The 19,362-nt window shown below is 49.3% G+C and overlaps 1 protein-coding gene across 3 annotated transcripts; it reads left to right on the plus strand.

Annotated features, from left to right (window-relative positions):
* Positions 1-1,307: 1,307 nt before the first annotated feature.
* On the plus strand, positions 1,308-18,449 carry clip2 (CAP-GLY domain containing linker protein 2). Of its 3 annotated transcripts, XM_037467961.2 has the most exons (18): positions 1,308-1,946; positions 2,982-3,197; positions 6,509-7,029; positions 8,380-8,504; positions 8,767-8,980; positions 10,532-10,729; positions 10,820-10,923; positions 11,160-11,220; positions 12,143-12,193; positions 13,430-13,753; positions 14,112-14,678; positions 14,764-14,821; positions 15,134-15,217; positions 15,395-15,551; positions 17,081-17,240; positions 17,344-17,532; positions 17,664-17,723; positions 17,855-18,449. In XM_037467961.2, the coding sequence occupies exons 2-18, from the start codon at positions 3,098-3,100 to the stop codon at positions 17,864-17,866; spliced, it is 2,985 nt and encodes a 994-aa protein (XP_037323858.2). In that variant the 5' UTR covers positions 1,308-1,946; positions 2,982-3,097; the 3' UTR covers positions 17,867-18,449. The 3 variants fall into 3 exon arrangements, with proteins under 3 accessions (XP_037323858.2, XP_037323860.2, XP_037323859.2); XM_037467963.2 differs by lacking the exon at positions 12,143-12,193; XM_037467962.2 differs by lacking the exon at positions 12,143-12,193 and having other exon boundaries at positions 1,310-1,946; positions 13,427-13,753.
* Positions 18,450-19,362: the final 913 nt, after the last annotated feature.

The raw sequence follows: 19,362 nt of genomic DNA on the forward strand, positions 1-19,362 counted from the left end.
ATCTCCAGCAGATTATACATTTTATTTATTTGGGCTATCCTTGATTTTATTCCAGAGACATATTTTTGGTTAGGAAAGTAAGGAGACTTAAATTTAGTGACATGGTTTTGTATTATTCTCTAAAACAATATGTATCGGTTAGAAACAAAACCCAGTGAAAACCTTAAAAATTATATAAAGAGTTACAAATAAGATTAGACTGCTAGTCTGCTCACATAATCTATGGACATGTAGAGACCTCTAGTGGCCTGCGGGCTAAACTGCAGCATATGAATAATTGACTAATAATTGACTGAATTCTTAACGTGGTCTTTTTTAGATTACTTTTGTATTTAAAACAGTATTTAAAGACATAGGTGAGATCAAAAAGAACTGTATTAATGCCAAAGGGAATTATGCTGCCAGAGTTTGATTAAAAACACAAATAATAGTATATTCCAAATATAAGAAGGATTGGATTATCTAATATTTATCACCGTAAACAGCAGCTTCCACTGCCTCATGTTGCTGTTTTTATTACTAAAATAAATTGTTAGTTTTTTTTTTTTTAAATCTGTGTGCGAATCAAACTCACAACGGACATGTGTGTTGCGTTTTTTTCTTCTTTTTCAAACAAAATCATTGACCCTTTCTTTAACTTAACATCTGTCTGCAGCTAATCAAAGAGAGAAGGAAATGTTACTTGTTTCCAGTGAAGAATAAAGACCATTTTCGCGCGGGACTTCTGTCAAACTAGGACACGCCCACCAAGGGGGGGGGGGGATCACCTGACCAATCACAGTGCTTACCAGCCTGGACCCTTTCGTGCTCCACTGACCAATCCGGACGCTCAAAAAGTCGAACCGGAAACGGGCGCAGCGATCACCGTAACCGGGTGTGACCCCACCCACGGAATCGGGACGAATGTGAGAATGAATCGCCCACGCGCTGCCAAACGTGTCCACGTGGTCGCCGTGTCCATTCCACTCGCGTCTAAGCCCCGCCCTTCTCCCAGACGTATTTTAGACGTCTCAAATCCGCCTGTGTTTGCTCTCAAACGCGATCCCACGCGAAAGTGCAATCGAAATGGTTCCGGTTTAACGTTTCCTTGACGACTGACCGGAGGATGAGTGCGTCTTTGTGCGCTTTGATGCAGTGATGCACTACTTTAAAGGTCCTTTTGTGAAAAATAAAGACCGTAGAAGGTCTCTGCTGGATGTTTCCCATTTGGAGATCCGAAGGCGGGGGGGGGGGGGGGCGAACCCCGGAAGCCTTGTCATAACGCTGGCATGTTATAACACACTTTTTTATAAATGCCGAATAGAAACCCGGTACAAATGGTCGCGCATTTGGACCGATCGGCACCGACCCGGGTTTTTTTTTTTTTATTAAACGGGGTGCGTCACGCAGAAGCGGCAGACTGGAGACGGCTCTCTGCCTCTCTTCCCCCCCCAGGAGGCTGTGCCTCAATCCCAGCCCCCTTTGTTCAGTGCAGCCGGCGGGTCGAGTCAGAGACGGAGGCTGAGCCAACCCGACCAAAACCACACCGCTGCGGGACCTCCCCCCCTCCCCCCCCCCCCCCACAACCAAGGCGACAACAAAGTTGATTGTTGTTGTTTTTTTTGTAAGTGTTGCTGATGCTGCGTTTTCCGTCGGCGACCCGCGTGCAAGCGTTCGGCCGCGCCTCCTCCCCGCGGGAGACGGGCAACGGACCGACGGCCTGACCGCCGAGCGCCCCCCCCCGGTACCGGCACCGGTCCGCCGAGCGTTCGCCCGCCGCCCAGCTGATCCACGCGGACTCTCCCGTCCCAGTATTTCCGCTCAGCATCCATATTTGCATCCCAGGGAGTGGCAGCCACTGATTCCCCCCCCCCTTCCTCCTCCTCCTCCTCCTCCTCCTCCTCCTCCGCTCCTTTTCCCGACGCCGAAAGTTGAGCCCTCGGACGCTGTTATTTCCTCGCAGAAAGGTGAGTGTTATTTCAACGTGTTTTTATTACCATTATCATTATTATTATTCACGGTGGTGACTCAGTGAGGGAGGGGGGGGGGGGGGGTGGTTCACCGAAGGACAGTCTGGACCACGTTGCCGCAGTAGCGACAACAATGGATCAAACCGGCGTTGTGTTACATGTTTGTTTTTTGTTGTTGTTGTTGCGTGAGGTGCGCATTGTCATCCTCGTCATCCTCCTTCCCCGCAAATCAAGCTGTCGATCCGGGAGGAAAAACCTGCATTCGGGGCCCCCGCGTGAAGAAAAGCTGGCGTGAAAATCGCCGTCACTCGAGGGGGGCCTCCAATGAGCAGCGGGTCCTAAAGGGGGTTTGATTGTTTTGATCCTTTTGTGAGACGGTGACGCCTGAAATGTGCAGCCTCACCCAGATGTGCTTGTGGTTTATTTCTAGGCCCCCCCCCCCGTGACAGAATCACGTCTCCATCGGCCTGCCTTTATGGTTTGTAGGCCACGCTCCACTTTGGCACCGGCCCACAATGACTCCCATATTGTCTTTTATTATCATCTCATCGTTTTATTGATAAAGTCTGCCGCGGGAAGAGTGCACCAAAGCGCCGGGGTTTGATGGATTCGCCGGGCGACGTGGAGCCACCTTTTTAAATGTTCGGCAGCCGCAGCGGCAGGTGGACGTTTTACTTGAGGTGAACGAATGAGACCTTGTGTCAGCCGTGGTCACCTGCCACGTTGTTTGCGATGGGAGTACGTCCCACTCCGGGATGTAAACAAGTCCCACGGTGATTATGTTGTTCTGTTAGAGAGAGAATCAGCAACTAAGACCATATATATATATATATATATATATAAGCTGCATTCTGTAAATAAGAGGACGTCTTTCTCATATGCGACCCCTTAGATCGACCTAGTGACTCCTTACTGGGTCTCTGACCCCCCCATTCTTCCCCCTGAAGAGAAAACCGGTCGTTCTGCTCCGACAGGCCTCACGTGAAGCTCCATGACGGCTCCTGTGTTTCATGACGCCACTTCTCCCAACAGACTCAACATGGAGAGCTACGACAGCCGCCGCTCCCCCCTCTAGTGCCTTCTCCCTCCGCCCCCCCCACACACCCCCCGTCCCGCCGAGGAGCGCCCCGGGTTCTGCTTACAGCAGGATGAACATGCTCAAGTCCAGTGGCCTGAAGATCCCCGGCCGGGGGCCCAAGCATTCCAGCCCAGGGGGCAGGACGTCCAGCCCCGTCCTCCCTAAAGACAGTAAGTCACTTCCTCCTCCTCCTGAACCCCCCCCCCCCTCACCCTCTTCCGAGGAATTTTCATGCTTACAGCTATTTTCTTCTCATCACCGGAAGTGGTTCTGACCGTTTATTCCCGTTAACGACTCGGTAGAGAACAGCTGCTTTAGATTACGCACGCACACACACACACACACACACACACACACACACACACACACACACACACACACACAGGAGCTTGGAGGCGTTTTTTTGTGCTTTTATAATTATTTACGCGGCCGACAAACATACCGCCGTGTGAATGGCTCCGCTCACAGAAACTCTGATGCACACAAAATCAAGCGCTTCCCAATGTTTGATCCAGATGTTTCCATCAGAGAGACGCTTATCCGCCGCTTAGACGCCGTTTTTTTCTGGGAGGCGGCTTAGCGGCGCGCCACGGTCCGTGCGGACTGCGGAATCCCACCAAAACAAACCGATCTGTTGCTTTCACGCGTTTCTTTTCCCACACGAGGAAGCGTTTCGTTTACGTTGTTTCTGATGACTTCAGTGCATGTTTACATGGTTCCTGCAAAGCTGCTCCTGGATGTTCACAGACAAACAGAAACGTTTCATAACCAGTTAAAAGTTACTTTAATGCAAATCACGTTTATCTTTAATATTTCAAGTTTGTCACAACTCCATCACACCGGGACCTATAGTTTAACTTACACTGTTTATTTTACGATTCCTCTATTATTCCCTAATACATCCGACCGTTGTCTATCAAACAGTAATAAGATATCGGTGGGACAACACAGGCCTCCGACCCCCCCCCCCCAATCAGTTTGTTGCTTTTAGCTGCAAACACTGTGAGAAGTTGGCAGACTTTCACTTTGCAAGAGTGATTCGCCCTCCAGAAGAAGCTGTCGTTGCAGGCGGGACGCTTGCTCCTCGCTTCCTCCTCGCTTCCTCCTCGCCTCCTCCTCGCTGCCTTCGATGTGGAAGCGACGTCTCCTGCGCCCTCAGTCACAGGGCCGCCGCCCCGTAGGAGACACGCGGCTGTTTGTTTCGCTCTGCCTCCCACAGTGTGAGTGGTCAGCACATCGAGGGGCTGATTGACACCCCGAGGTCTTTTAAATAAGACGCGGCCTGTCGCCGTAGAGACGCCCCGTCGATCCCGATGAAGCCCCGCCCCTAAAGTATGCTGCGCTTTATGGTCTTATTTCCTCTTCTTTTTATGGGCTAAAATGCTTCGCTACGCTTACACAACAAGCTAACTTTATCTTTCTGCTGTTGCCCGGGCAAGTAGAGCACAGAGGGATTATTCACTGGCAACATCTGTCCTCTGCATCTGGAAACGAGGGAGATGAGACAAAACAAAGGCGGTAAAAAATAAAATAAAAACAAGGTCAACACGTCTGCAGTGACACACCCAATGAGACGTTGTACGCATTGAATGCAGCAGCTTTAAAACCATAAAAAAAAAACTTTAGGTGCATCCAGCTGGGCGACACTACATCCCCGTGACGTGGCACTTTGAACTTTGACCCCCTCGCTCGTATATCCGCTGCACAGAGGATGATGGGTCGGTTAAAGCATGCGGGCTAGCGTCCTGCTAAAGGCGACCGGATGTAGTAGAATATCCTGGTATTTTTGTATTCTGACATCCTAAATATATATATATATTTTTTTATTATTGGCATACACATGATCACATTGATCGAAACCTTCTGTCGTTACATTTTTTTCATTTAAGATCAAGTTTTCCTGCTTGAATGTACTGAATTTAGCAGGAAATGAATTTGAAGGAACGCGGGGAGGAGATGTTTGCTTCAGCAAATGAGCTACCGGCGATGCCCGTAAAGACCATATCGACTTGCAGTAAATCTTGTTGTTTATTTGCAGCTTCGCCCACAACGTGAAGTGAGAGGAGGACTCCAGTCCTAAACCCTCTGATGGTTTCAGTGCGTAATAGTTACTGAACAGTTTTTACCAAACGCAGAGTCACTCGGACTCACCGATACGGATACTGGAACGTTAAGTAGACTTCTGCATCGTGAAGAACCTTCACCAGCTTCTCTGGACCTGGCAGCATGAGGCTAAAAGGCTAATTAACCAAATACAAAGGCTGGAAACCCAGATTCTGCAAAACAGAAAGTTACACCTAAAAAGAGGTTATTTTGAAGAGATAATTGCGCAGGTTTTTCGCTCATTGAAAACACCGTAAGATGTGGATATTTTTTTTTTTTTTTAACGTGCAACACGATTTCGCTTATGCATAAACGGTTTAACCTGAAGACACAGCGGACTTGAAGGAGACAAACATTCCGCCACAACAGTGTCCGCACACAAGCACTGCTGAAGACACAACCCATTCTGGGCCAAGATAAGCCATATTTAAAACAAAAAGAACAAGATGATCGCCATTGTGGTCGGGTTAAAGAGGCTAAAGAAAGAGGTGTGTGTGTGTGTGTGTGTGACCAAAGTAGGGTGGGGGGGGGGGGGGGTAATTGGAGGGAGGGGGAGGAAGCTGTAGAGCTCTCATTGTGCAGAGCTGATGAATAGTGGGATTCAGAGGGTGGTGGGAGGTGCCCGAGCACAATGGTGAAAGTAAGGGCTGTGTTTCCACTCTTCCCTTCTGCCGGGGATCCTTTTTTGCCCTCGCTCTCCCGTTGCCGGGGCGACCGCAAATCACCAGAGAGCAGCACTGGGCCCCCCCGGATCACATGATGCACCGCTTAGCGCCCTGCGTTGCATGGAATGAGGTGACGGTGCCTAAGCTTGAACAACAGTTTGCAAAGTTCATGATCCGGCTGCGTTGCAGATGTGGGTCAAACGCAAAGCGCCAGATGTTTGATGCGGAACAGTCAGTCGGCTCCAGGCAGCATCCATTTGGACACGTTACTGATCAATGACAGTACTCCAGTTTTCTGGATTGTCGATATCTCTCCGTTTAGCGGAACAAAACGCGCCAAGGGCCAGACCAAAAGAATCTGACTTCTCCCTTTTATTTAGTCTCCAGTGTCTCTCCTAAAATCCACAGGACCTGTATGTTAAAAAACCCTTAAAATAGCAGCTTCATCCGTGGCGGAGGTGATCACAGATCCCGCCCCTCTGACCCGCCTCGGAGGAAGTAGATTTACAACTAATCTTGCAGAAAGTGCGCCGTTGCAGTGGATGCTGCCTCACAAGCAGTTCTTCTTCTCTTTCTTTTTTTTCCCTTGGTTCTGCTGGACTGAATGAGGATGATCTCACACTGTGCGCCGTGTTTACGGCCTCTCTGTATTTCTGTTACATGAACTCTCATTTAAAAAAAACGAAACGCAAACCCTTTCCTTTTTTCTCCAGACACTCCGCTCAAGCCCACCACCCCGACTAAAATCGCCGAAGAGGGCGACGATGTTTTGGGGGATTACGCAGTGGGCGAGCAGGTCTGGGTCAACGGGGTCAAGCTCGGGGTCATCGCCTACCTGGGGGAGACCCAGTTTGCCCCGGGGCAGTGGGCAGGCGTGATTCTCAATGACCTGGTTGGCAAAAACGACGGGTCAGTGGGCGGCGTGCGCTACTTCGAGTGCCAGCCCCTGCAGGGCATCTTCACGCGGCCCTCCAAGCTCAACCGACAGCCGGTCGGCGAGGGGAGCGACAGCCACTCCACCGAGTCCTTCTCCGCGCAGAATCACGCCCAGCAGGGCGGCAACGGCGGGCCCCCCCCGGGCCAGAGGGCGGCGGTGACGCTGAGGGAGGGCCTGCTCAACAGCGCGGTGAAGACGGGCTACGAGTCCGGCTCCAACATGTCGGACAGCGGCTCGGTCAAGGGTTCGGTGAAGAAAGGTGGCGATAAGGATCTTCGAGTTGGAGACCGAGTTTTGGTGAGTAATTGTGTGTTTGAGGACATTCCACTGTATTTTATTTTATTTAAATGTATTTTCTTTTACTTGATTTGATTTATTTTATTCATCTTTTAAAATATATATATATATTTTAGGAAGCCTCACCTTTTCTTTCACTACTAGAATTCAGACTTCATCCTTTGCACCTTTAGAAAATCAAAGGGGCCCCTTACTTGGTCCCATTGCTTTCCATTGGCTGACGGACAGCTACACGCCGTTTGAGACGGCGCGCTGCCTTCCTTCCTTCCTTCCTCGTCAATGTCTTAAATCACGGAGTAATACTTTCAGCACTCGGGGGGGGAGGAGAGATTGCTGCTGACACATTGATCCGTGAGGCCGTCTATTTCCTGAGCCTCGTCCCGTGTGATCCGTCTTTCTGAGGGATCCAGATGTGTCACGCCAAGCGAGCAGCGGGCCCACTGGTGCAGGAGGGTGTTAAATAGTCAGCTTTTTGTGTATATATATATATATATATATATACTGGATTCAATGTAGTTACTGTTAAAGGTAGAGATGCTGCAGTATTTTGTCTTCGTATCTCTGTGAGCGCCTCAGTTCCCGTGTATTTAGAAGCTGTAGAACGTGTATTTCGTGCTAGTTCGCTGTTCCCTCGTCTTTCTCGAGTCTCTGACGTACTTTAACCGCCCCTCCGTGATGTTTTTGCTCTTCTTATTTCAATGTTGTTGAAAACCGAGTATTTACTTTGGGTTTGGACTATTTATCGGATGAAATAAAGCAAGGAGAAAAATAGAGAACACAGCGTTCTACAAAGTACAAAACAACCTTAATAAATGATTAGTGGAGATTAAATAGAGCGGAAACATCAGCTGCTGTAGCGTCCTTGGTATCGTGTCAATCTATTTCACACCAGGTGTTTCTTTTAGACATTTAAGCAGAGTGTGACCATGTTTTTACATGTTGCCTTGGAGTTCGGCTATGCTAGTTCGGCTATACAAGCTCGGCTACGCAAGCTCGGCTATGCTAGTTCGACTATGCCAGCTCGGCTATGCTAGCTCGGCTATGCTAGCTCGGCTATGCTAGTTCGGCTACGCTAGTTCGGCTATGCGAGCTCGGCTATGCGAGCTCGGCTATGCGAGCTCGGCTATGCTAGCTCGGCTATGCTAGCTCGGCTATGCTAGCTCGGCTACATTTCTGATGGACTTACTGGCTTTAGCGACACTGCGTCATGCTAACTTCTGGGCAAATGCCGGGCCACCGCTTTCACGCCGCTCTTTGTGAGCGATTGGACAACGGGTCGGCGAGCGAACGCGCCCGCCCTAACGGTCTTTTACACCCCTAATGGTCTTTTTCCCCCCCTTCTGCCGCCAGGTGGGAGGCTCCAAGATGGGAGTCATTCGCTACATGGGAGAGACCGACTTTGCCAAGGGCGAATGGTGTGGGGTCGAGCTGGATGAGCCCCTGGGGAAGAACGATGGCGCTGTGGCCGGTACAAGGTGAACACACACATCGAGGAGGAACAGTTCTTCCAAGTAACCGAGCCTCTCCAGAGCTAGAAGAATACATTAGTTTGTTTCTAACTAACTTACTTTCGTTGTAGTTTCAAACATCACAGACAGGAGGTAGAGATCATCAACATGATACCAAAGATGGCCCCTCTTTGGTATCATGCTGGTGGGATCCCAGATGATGATCTCTACCTCCTGTCTGTGATGATACCAAAGAGGGGCCGTGGTCCTACCTCTCTCTCGCCCGCAGGTACTTCCAGTGCCTCCACAAGTTCGGCCTGTTTGCTCCGGTGCACAAGGTGATCCGCATCGGCTTCCCCTCCACCAGCCCGGCCAAGGCCAAGAAGAGCAAGCGGATGGCCATGGGGGTCTCCTCTCTGGCCCACAGCCCCAGCAGCTCCTCCATCAGCTCCGTCAGCTCGGTGGCCTCCTCCGTGGGGGGTCGGCCGAGCCGAACTGGACTGGTAAGATAAACACAAAGCTGGAGCTCAACGTGTGGGCAGGAGAGAGGACGTATCGTGGTATCAATCTAACTGGAAAAAGGAAAAAAAAGCAAACCACTATTTCCCCAGATATTTCCTTTGAAAAGGACCCTTAAAAGAACAATTCCAACGTGCAATGTCATGAAATGCAACAAAGACTTAAAAATTTTAAAAACATAAAAATTGATTAAAATAAAACCTTCGTCAAATTACAATTTTTTGAATACCAGGGGATGAATTACTTATTTACTCACCAACTAATTACTGCCTCCAAAACCCAAATGGCAGCATGGTGATTGGTTCAGCGTGGGGACGTCCTCCCTCTTCAGCTGACTCAGCGCTTTGCATGTTGTTGCAGTGGGAAGCTCGGATTGTCTGACTTTGCACTTTGAGACCAATGACCTCCAGCGAAGCGGGCGAATCAGTCTTCAGGCCGTCTCATATTGATCGGGAGCTTCTGGTCCAGAGCCAGATCGCGGGATGGAGAACCCTGGACGTTACTTTCCTTGATTGTTGGCAGCGGTTCTGTATTCGCTGCACAAAGCGATCTTCCTCACCGTCACTCCATAAGTCTTTGGGGTACCGGGGTTCTCGTTGTCACGACGAGGGAAAGAACACGCAAGACGGGGGTCTTTCTCATTAAGGGTTCCCGCCTTGAACCACCTGTGCGGAGAAGCCTTCTTTGGCCTCATGGTCCAAAACGGAAACCTCTCTGGAGGTTCCATCCAGAAACCGTTCCGCTTCCTAACGGTGCAGACACAACCCACCCACCCATGTGCTCTACTGAGGGGGTCCAAGGGTTTCATTGGACCCCCTCCCAGGTGTTCTAACAAGAACCCTTTTATATTCCATCACAGTTTTTGCAGGTGTGTCATAGTATATAAATGTTCCCCCCAAATAGGGTTCCTCACAAGTAGAAATGGAACCTCAGCCACACAGACTTTGTTTCCAAGTGGTTGGTGGTAGGTTCTATCCATCATTTTTATCTTCAGAAACTGAGATGGAAAAGAATCTTAGCCAGTTCAACACAGCATTAAAACCTCAATCTGAGCCTTTGAGTTTCTTCTATGTTCCAAAAATAATGAATCTGGGCTGTTTATATTGGTCCCGTAACAATAAATAAAGGCCTTGGATTTGACCTGAACCCCCCCCCCCCCCCCCCCAGATGAGGCAGGACTCCTCTCAACAAACGCCCTCTAGTGGCCAAAGGAAACGTTGCATCTTGCAGCCCTCGTTGGTAATATTTCTACTGTCAGTCAAATATTCCCTCTGTGGATGGCCGACATGTATGTGGCCACGATGAAGCATTCTATTTCTGTGTATATTAAAGATGCCGTGTTATTGAAAACCTCCTTGGAGCAGCCCAAGGGGGGTGGGGGGGTGGGGGGTTTAGACTGAGTTTATATTCCAAGGGTTTTGTCTAGAACTAACTAGCTACCAGGAAGCCCGCTCATGTCCGTATCCCGCCCAGGCGGTTCTGCCATAGAACTACTCGCCCCCTTTCCCAACCTTTCGTGTCCTCCCTGGTCTCAGCTGACCGAGACGTCGTCTCGCTACGCCCGCAAGATCTCTGGCACCACCGCGCTGCAGGAGGCCCTGAAGGAGAAGCAGCAGCACATCGAGCAGCTGCTGGCCGAGCGGGACCAGGAGCGGGCCGACATGGCCAAGGCCACCAGCCACATCTGTGAGGTGGAGAAGGACCTGAGCGTCCTCAAGGTGCAGCACGTGCAGGTGGGAGGCCGCGTGTTCTTCATTTCTGGCTCTGCGTTCAGCTCAAACCAAACAGACGAAACACCTTAAATATCTTCTCTCTCCCCGTAGTATGTAACGGAGAACGAGGGCAACCTGCAGCAGGTCAAAGCCCTGCTGGCCAGCACACAGAAGGACAAACTGGAACTGGCCAATCAGCTCGAAGAAGAGAAAAGGTAAACCTTCAGTCTCTCATGTGAAGGTGTCGCTACCTAAATCCAAATCGCTGTTGTACTTGTAAGTGTAGATTCGTTCCTAAAGATCTTTGCAGAACTATGGTAAAGGTAAAGTGACCTTAGGAGCAGAGCTGCCAGCTAGAACCACGAAGGTCATCATAGTAGAACCTCTTATGAAGGTTCCACCAATAAAAACACCTCACACACACTTTTCTTTCTTTCTTTTTTTTTTACAGGAAAGTAGAGGACCTGCTGTTCAGAGTGGAGGAGGAATCCATCACCAAAGGAGACCTGGAGGTATTTATCTGCATTATCAATTCTTCTAAAACAAATGTGCGTCCACATGCTCACGGACCCTGAGATGGAAAAAAAAAAGACGGATCTATAAAGGCTCAACGACGTATTTTGGACGCACGACGGCGGTTTCACATTTCCTGGAGACGTTTAAAAATGCTTCAACGAGAGGACGATGCAAAGCCCCTCTCAGCCTTTGATTGACAGCTCCCGCCTTCAATGCGCCGCCTGCTTAACCGCAGCACGGCGGGTTATTTCGCGGGGGAAAGGGCGCCGGGGCTTTCAGCTGCAGCGCAATTCAGGGGCGAAAGTCAGGCGGAGCTTTAAAAGCTTCGGCGAAGTCTCGTCTTTTTTAAAGCCTCGGCGAAACAGTGTGACCTCCTCTTAGAGGCGCTGCACCTCCTCTTGAGGAGGAACCCGCATGAGAGGTGCATTCAATTTTTTCTCTTTTGAATTTTGAAAACGGACGGCACGGTCCATGGTTCAGTGACTGAAGTATTCTACGTGTTTTTGGACAAAAGGATAAAGACTTGATCAACTCTCCTGGTCACATGATCAACTCGGGCCCTCTATGCCGAGCCTTTATTCCCATCCCCTCGGACCACGTGGCTCTTTTCTTCTTCTTCTTCTTCTTCTACTTTTTCTCTCCGGTCTCTCATCCCTCCCCATCTTTCCCTTTGTCTCTTCTGTAGAATTATCACAAATCAGGAATATGTTGATGTAATAATTAATTTGGGCTGATCTACTCATAGATTTAAACAAAGTGTAGAAAATAAACGGTGTATTCGTGAACACATGGAGCGGGTTTGCTGGATCGATGCTTCGGGCGTAGCACGTCCCTCTGGAGGGTGGTGTCCACTTGTTTTTGCTTTTTGGGGTTTTTCGATCTTTGTTCTCATGCAGTGAGGTGTGCTTCTGCCCGCAGGGAGGATGCTCTCATGGCGCAGTGTCCTCGAGGTTGGGTAAGAGAACCAAGGTGAAGGCTCTTGTTTTTGATCCTCCTCTCTCGGTTCTTCAGACCTCACGTCTTCAGACTTCAGATGGACATTAAATCCTGCATCGACTCTTTTCACCCTTCCCTCTCCCGTGTGTCTGTGCTGTGACCCGAATGCAAGCCCGGGCTTCTCCTGTCCGTCAACCCGGTGATCCGAGGTCCAATGTGTCCAGTGTGTGCAGATGTTTGGATGCAGAGCTCCTCTGTGGAGCTCTTTGCTGTTTGCCTTTCCTCTTAATCTATTCACACACATACACACGTTTTGCTTGGCTGCTTGTAGATGATCTGATGATCAGAGATTGGCTGCTTGTAGCTCTCCTCTCGTCCTCCACGTCTTTGCACACGCACAGTGAGCTGCGTCCAGCCTTTGGACCGTGACACGTCGACCCTCCCGGCTCCTTTTTTTTCCGTCTTTGGATGAAAACGATTCAAAGATCCAACGAGCTGCAGAGCTTTTAATGCGAGGACAGAAATGAAGGATAGCTGTTTTTGACATCTGTTTGTGAAGTGCGAAGCCAGCACACTAAAAGGATAGTTTTGACTCATAATGGTGATAATATGACCCAGTTTGTGTTCCTTTCGAGAGCAGACGTCTCCCAACAGGCCAAAGACAAAACAGTCACTAAAAGACATAACTTTAAAAAAAAAGCTGCTTGGGAACCATTTGTTTAGGATTTCATTTTGAAAGTGTCCAAAGAGCAGAGCGTTAGATGCCAACTCGGCCCCTACACCAGTTCATCACTTACATACAAGTCTAAAAATGAACATTTGGGAATTATTCAACAGTAGCGTTTGGTGAATTTAGGACACAAACAGACTAATGAATATTTCTACCAGCCTGACAGATTGTGGTCGACATAAATCCCGTCCACCAGGTGTCCAGTACCCGTCCTTTTGAATCATCTTCTATCCCGGGGAGACCCGGAGGGAGCCCGGAGCACCACAGTCCTCACGCTGAGTGTCCTTCACTTTGAATCTTCACTCTCTGGAATGCTCTCTTCTCAGGACCATCAGGGGCCTCCCTCTGAGCTCCGTCTCCCACGAGGCCCGAATTTCCGCTTTTAAAAAGTCTGTCCTCTGCCTTTCCCCTGGAACGACGCGGCTTTTAGTTGCTGGGTGTCATTCTTTTAAAAAGGCCGACGTCCCGCCCGCCATCGCTGACGGATGTCGCGTCTCTTCTCCCGCCCCCCCCCCCCCCCCCCCCCCCCCCGCCAGCAGACCACGGTCGAGGAGCAGAGCCGCATCGTGCAGCTGGAGGAGGAGCTCAGCCTCCGGAGGGCCGAGATGGAGAACCTCCAGGCCAAACTGAGGGGGGCCGACGCCAGCTCGCAGGGCGGCGGCGGCGAAGCGCGGCCGGAGACCCCGGCGCCGGAGAGCGGCGAGCTGGAGGAGAAGAAGTACGAGGCGGCGCTCGCGGCCAGCCGGCAGGAGGTGGACTCCGTGAAGGCGGAGCTGGAGAAGAGGAGCCAGGAGGTCGGAGAGATGAAGCAGAAGGTCCAGCAGGCCACCAAGGAGAACGTGGAGATGATGGACACGTGGAAGGTATTCCCGCTTTATCCGTTTGAACGCTTAGCTCTCGCCGAGATAAATAAGCAAGCAGAAGGGTTCTGGCTCTGAAGGATTATTTTGGGATTTTGAAATTGAAGTCAGCGACGCTACGATGCAGTATGGTGCAACACTTGAGACCAGAGATTAGAGATCCAAAACTCATGTATTAATTGAGGATTTATATATAATTTGAAGTGGACTAATTTTCTGTTAGACCTCCATTGAAACAGAAGACTGGCCCCCTGGTGGTCATTGGAGAGAATGCAGTTAGACAAGAACTTTACAGCCATTGATGTTTATTATCTCCAAACTATCCAATACCAATAAACATTCCTCCCGCTTCCCTCTGCAGGGGAAGTTTGAGACCTTATCGATGGACCACCAGCGCTCCTTGGAGGAACTGAAAGCGTCGTTGAGTAGCGACCACCCGACTCCAGAGAAGGACGCCCAGGAGCTGAGGGCCACTCTGGAGAGCCTGAAGATGGAGCACCAGCTGGAGGTGGAGAACCTCAAGGCCAAGCACAAGATCGAAGCCGCCATTCTGAGCAAGGAGCGCGAAGACTTCTGCACCCGCCTCCAGGAGGCCAAAGAGCAGCTGGCCGAGGGCCACCAGGCGTGGAGGGCCGAGGCGGAGGCCAGCGGCGGCAAGCGGTCCCTGGAGGAGGCCACCGATAAGCTGCAGAAGGCGGAGCAGAGGCTGGCGGAGATGGAGAAGCTGCGCGCGGAGCGGGACAGAAGCACGGAGCAGCTGAGGGAGCGGCTGGAGCTGTCGGAGAAGAAGATGGCCGGCTACCAGGCCATGCAGAAGGCCCAGGCGGAGAGCCAAGAGGAGATCCGGGGCCTGGAGGAGAAGCTGAGGGTGACGGCCAACCAGCTGCAGGCCATCCAGGCCGACCGCTACACGAGCCGCGACGCAGACGTGCGTGAGCAAAAAAACCCGGGAGCAAGCGCCGCCACGGCGTCGGCGCTTCGATTTAAACTCTCTTCCCTTTGTCTCTTTTCAGGTGATCGAGGATAATGACATTTCAGACGAGAAGATGAAGCTGAAACAGAATTTCGAAGGTCTAAACAAGTGTTTTTATTTTACCAAAACAAACCATTTGTTTATGTGTGTATTCATTTTGAAATTGTTCTCAATGTCGCGTTCACTTAAACTCACATCTCTTTTGAGGGATCTAATTCCCTGAGCAGTATATTAGTGCACTGACTGATGGAGAAGAACCTCATTAAACCAAACTTTCATCTCTATGTCATAATTAAAACACAAAAGTAATGTTTTAATTTTCAACCATTCGAGTCTCTTTTAAGATGTCCTACTTTTCCATGATCCGATGCACTTTCACATTGATGTCCTGTTTGTTTGTTTTTCTTCAGAAACAATGGAGAAGTTGCTGAAAAGGGAGAAAGAGGTCTCCACTCTCGCTTCCCAGGTGGAGGCCCTCAAGAGCCAGACGGGAGGTACAATGTCATCTCCAGAGGTTCCATAACCCACGTGGAAAGCTTGATGATGATTCACTTGATTTTATGTCGAGTGACCTCTGTGCTCAAACGATCACTTCTGGAGTTATTTTTAATAGAGAATTACTACAAATGATTAATATCTCCTCCATGACGATCTCCTTCATCTTCCACCAGCGCTGGAGGCCAAAGTTCGCTCGGGGGAAAAGAAAGCCGAAGCCATGGCCAGGGAGAAGATGCGTTTGGAGGCGGAGCTTGAGTCCATGACCAGGAAGTCCCATGATGCCTCTGGGCAGCTGGTCAATATCAGCCAGGAGCTGCTGAAGAAAGAGAGGTACGCAGACACGGCTTTATTGATTTCCTGCACTGGGAGAATAAAGTGACAAATAATATCTGGGGCGGAAATACATCACATGATCGATCTGATAATGGACGCGTACTGGGAGCCCACAGGCGACGTATTGATCCCATTCCATTGTGTTGTCAACTTAACAATATTATTATTTCATTTTGTAGTGTTCCATCAGGAATATCCGTCTTCATTGTTTTAAAAGCTGAACTAAAACAGACTTGTTTTATCGATCTCACTTTATTACACTTAAGAAACATATCCTCCTGCCAAGGCTTCCCGATCAATAGAGGTGATTGGTAGACCTTTAAAGGAGATTGTCCTCGATTGGCACCGTTTTAAAGTACCTTAATATCACCTCTATTATTTTCCATGTACAACGATGAATTCAGATTTTGTTTTAGATGAAAGTACAATATTCAATATAAATTGTATGAATATCAATAAATCAATCAAACTTTATTTCAGACAAGAAAACAAAAAAACATGAAGACAAACAAAAACAGCTAGTAATACCCCTGTTATAATAAGGACCAAGAAATCCTGTGAAATGAGTACTTTGAGGACTTAACGGGAGGTTCAGGGACGACCGGCGCTGTGGTTATTTCCACAACCCTGAACCCCAACGAGGCCTTTTTAAACGTATTTAAATACAGTTGCCCTGCAGCTCTTTTCACCTCTCAGAAACACAAACTTCCTGCAGCTGTTGGGTTCACTATTTGGCTTAATCGTACAGTTAATGAGTTACTTACATGCTGTTATTCTCATGCATTGAATATAAACATACATGCTGGTCTTTTCATTCATGGAGCAGCCAGCAGAGGGAAACCTCTCGCAGATGGACTTCAGTTCCTTCTGCCCCTCCTTTTTTTTTTTTTGTGAAGAGAAATTTGTAACGATGTCACTGCAGACGTCGTGGGGGGGGGGGGGGGGGAGCTTTATTGCTGATGATTACATGATGTAATTCTCACATTATTGATGGTTATGATGTTGCTGAGTGCAACGAGGCACTAAAAATAAGTGCTTCTGGCTACAGCAAAATATCTAATCTCTGTGCGTTTTTTATTGTTGTACGCAATAAAATGATATGGCATCAAATATTCAGCGTGTGGCCCTTTGGGTTTAGTGATGGTAGCGTTATTGCTGCTTCAGTTCGTGACGTCCTTCGAGGGGGGGGGGGGGGGACAAGCTTGTTTTCTTTGCCTCGGGATAGTGGCAATATCAGGAGATTTAATGCGGTTTGGTGATGGTCAGCGAGCCTGAAGGAGAGCGAGGGGGAGGAGGAGGAAGAACATTATTATTTGGGGATTCTGCAGAGTCTCAAATCTGGTTAAATCAAGTCATTTGATATTAGTTCATTTTGAGTAAATTACCATAAAGGGCTTATGTGCATCAGCTGGGAGGGGGGGGGGGGGGGGCGGAGCTTCAGAGCTCTGCAGACCATGAGCATGTCTGAGCGACACCGAGGGCGGCGGGCCGGCGTTGTGATTCCTGCGCGCGTGTCGTCCTTCCAGGAGTCTGAACGAGCTGAGGGTGCTGCTCCTGGAGTCACACCGCCATTCCCGCGACGTGGAGAAAGACCTGAACCGAGAGGTGCACAAGGCCGAGTGGAAGGTGAAGGAGCAGAAGCTCCAGGACGACATCAAGAGCCTGCGAGACAAACTGCTCCTACTGGTGAGCAGGACGGGCCCTGAGGGCATCAGCTGGGCTTTCATCCCACATCTAAGTCGCCCGCGCTGTGGCATTGCGGCGTAATACACGTATTCATGCGCTCCAGGGGCAGGAGAGGTCTTCACCGGACCACCGGCGGTACTCCATGCTGGACCCCTCGGTCCTGGACTCGGAGGTGAGCCGCCTGCGGCAGCGGCTGCTCAGCACGGAGGACGCCCTGAGGAACGCCATGGATCACAACCAGCAGGTGGACCAGCTGGTCCTGGCCATGCGCAGGCATCCGGACAAGAGCCCGGTAAACACCTTCACGGATTCAATGAAAGACGCGCAAGTCTTCTCAATGTTCAGAGGGTTGGAAAAGTGCTTCAGCTCCTCTTACGACAGTTAAAGAGTCCGTTTGGCGTGTTTTTTTTGTTTCTTTTTCAGGCGCATGGTGCCAATTCAGCCAACGGAATTCATCACCAGGAGTCGGGCAGTGCTCGAGATGTCGGTATTCTGTCCTCCTTCCTTTTTAAAACCATCACAGATGTGTGTGTGTGTGTGTGTGGGGGGGGGGGGGGGATGTTGTCCATTGCGTCATCGGCGCTGAGACGCCTCGTTGTTTTGTGTCTCCTCAGGAACAACACTGATGGGAGCAGAAGAGACGAGACTGAACCGGGACCCGCGGAGCTCCGCCTCCGGCCTCGTCCTGGTCCTCGTCCTGGTTCTGGTCCTCGTCCTGGTCCTGGTCCTCGTCCTGGTCCTGGTCCGCCAGGCGCCCGGAGAAGATCTCCGTTTGCAGTTAAAATACCAAAACAGCGAATCTGTTGTCTCGAGTGAATTTGTGTGTCTGTTACAGAACCACCAACTGGGGACGTGGACACCGGGGGGGGGGGGGGGGGGGGGGTTGCAGCTCCTCAGACTTTTTGATGCTTTACAGTAGTTAGACAAATTTCAAATTCGCACGTTGCCGGGAACTCTGTGACAAAGGTGGATTTTTGAATCGGAAAGCAAACCGCTGGTGGACAACGATGTGAAGAGCTGAAGAAACTGGGTCCTCCGTCGCTCTGTTTGTTTTATTTATTACTTTTACTCAGCTTGGTTTTAATCCTCTCGGCCAGTGATGCTGTTATTTCCAGGGAGTTCGACTCATTCGTCGCTTTCTTCTGCTTTCGTGTACAATATGACGAGTCATGTGGGTTAATGGAAGTATTAAAAAGGCCCTTTAAAGTGTTTCTGACTAATAAAATCTGTCCTTTTGATTATGAAACACAAACACAGAAAGCTTGCAAAGCAGCTGTAAAATATATTTTTTTTAAAGGTTTGGTCCATTTGTTTGATAATCTATTCCAAAAGTTTTGGTTGGATTTTGTGACTAAAACATCCACACAAAACACTCTCAGTCACTTAGTGCAACATAATCCACGTCTCCGGTCTCCATCCAGCACGAGTCTGACCCAAATACTGCCCAGCTGTACACTTTAATCCACACCTTTTGGTTGTTATTTGGGTTAAAGAACGCGACACTGTCAAGAGCAAGTAATCGAATTCTTCAAGGACCCTGAATTCTTTTTTTTTTACACCCCATTTCAGATTAAGAAGTGGGTTTTTAAAGGTACAGTGTGTAAGATTTACAGCTATGAATTGGCAGTAATATCATTATTAACAATGTTCTTTTCCCTTAAAATCCACATGCCGCCTTGGTCAACACAGTTTTGTTAAGAAAATGAATTAATTTTAGTAAAAAGAAAATGTTTAGTGCAACCAGAACAGTTGAATCTGCACATGCATTTATCAGAGTGCCCTGTAACATCCAAGATCAACTGCTCCTGTGTGCACCTGAACCAGATGAGATGTATAGTACAGTGCATCAATATTACTAACACCACTTTATTATTTTCTGCTAGCGTAATCCTTCAACCGCTAATCCACTTTAATGATGCATATTCTATAGCATCAGCACTGTTGCTATGGTTACCTACAGCCTCATAACGGATTCAGAAGAAGTAGCTAAACTACTTGAACGAATTTTCCTGAGTTTCTAAACACGACAACAAGACTGCTGCCACTTTAGTTAAAGTGCACTGTATAAAACGTTTAGTGGTAGGAATGGATTACCAGTAAGTGTCCGTTCTCTGGACCGCGG

The sequence above is a fragment of the Pungitius pungitius genome, chromosome 16 (assembly GCF_949316345.1).
Source record: "Pungitius pungitius chromosome 16, fPunPun2.1, whole genome shotgun sequence".
Classification (NCBI taxonomy): domain Eukaryota; kingdom Metazoa; phylum Chordata; class Actinopteri; order Perciformes; family Gasterosteidae; genus Pungitius; species Pungitius pungitius.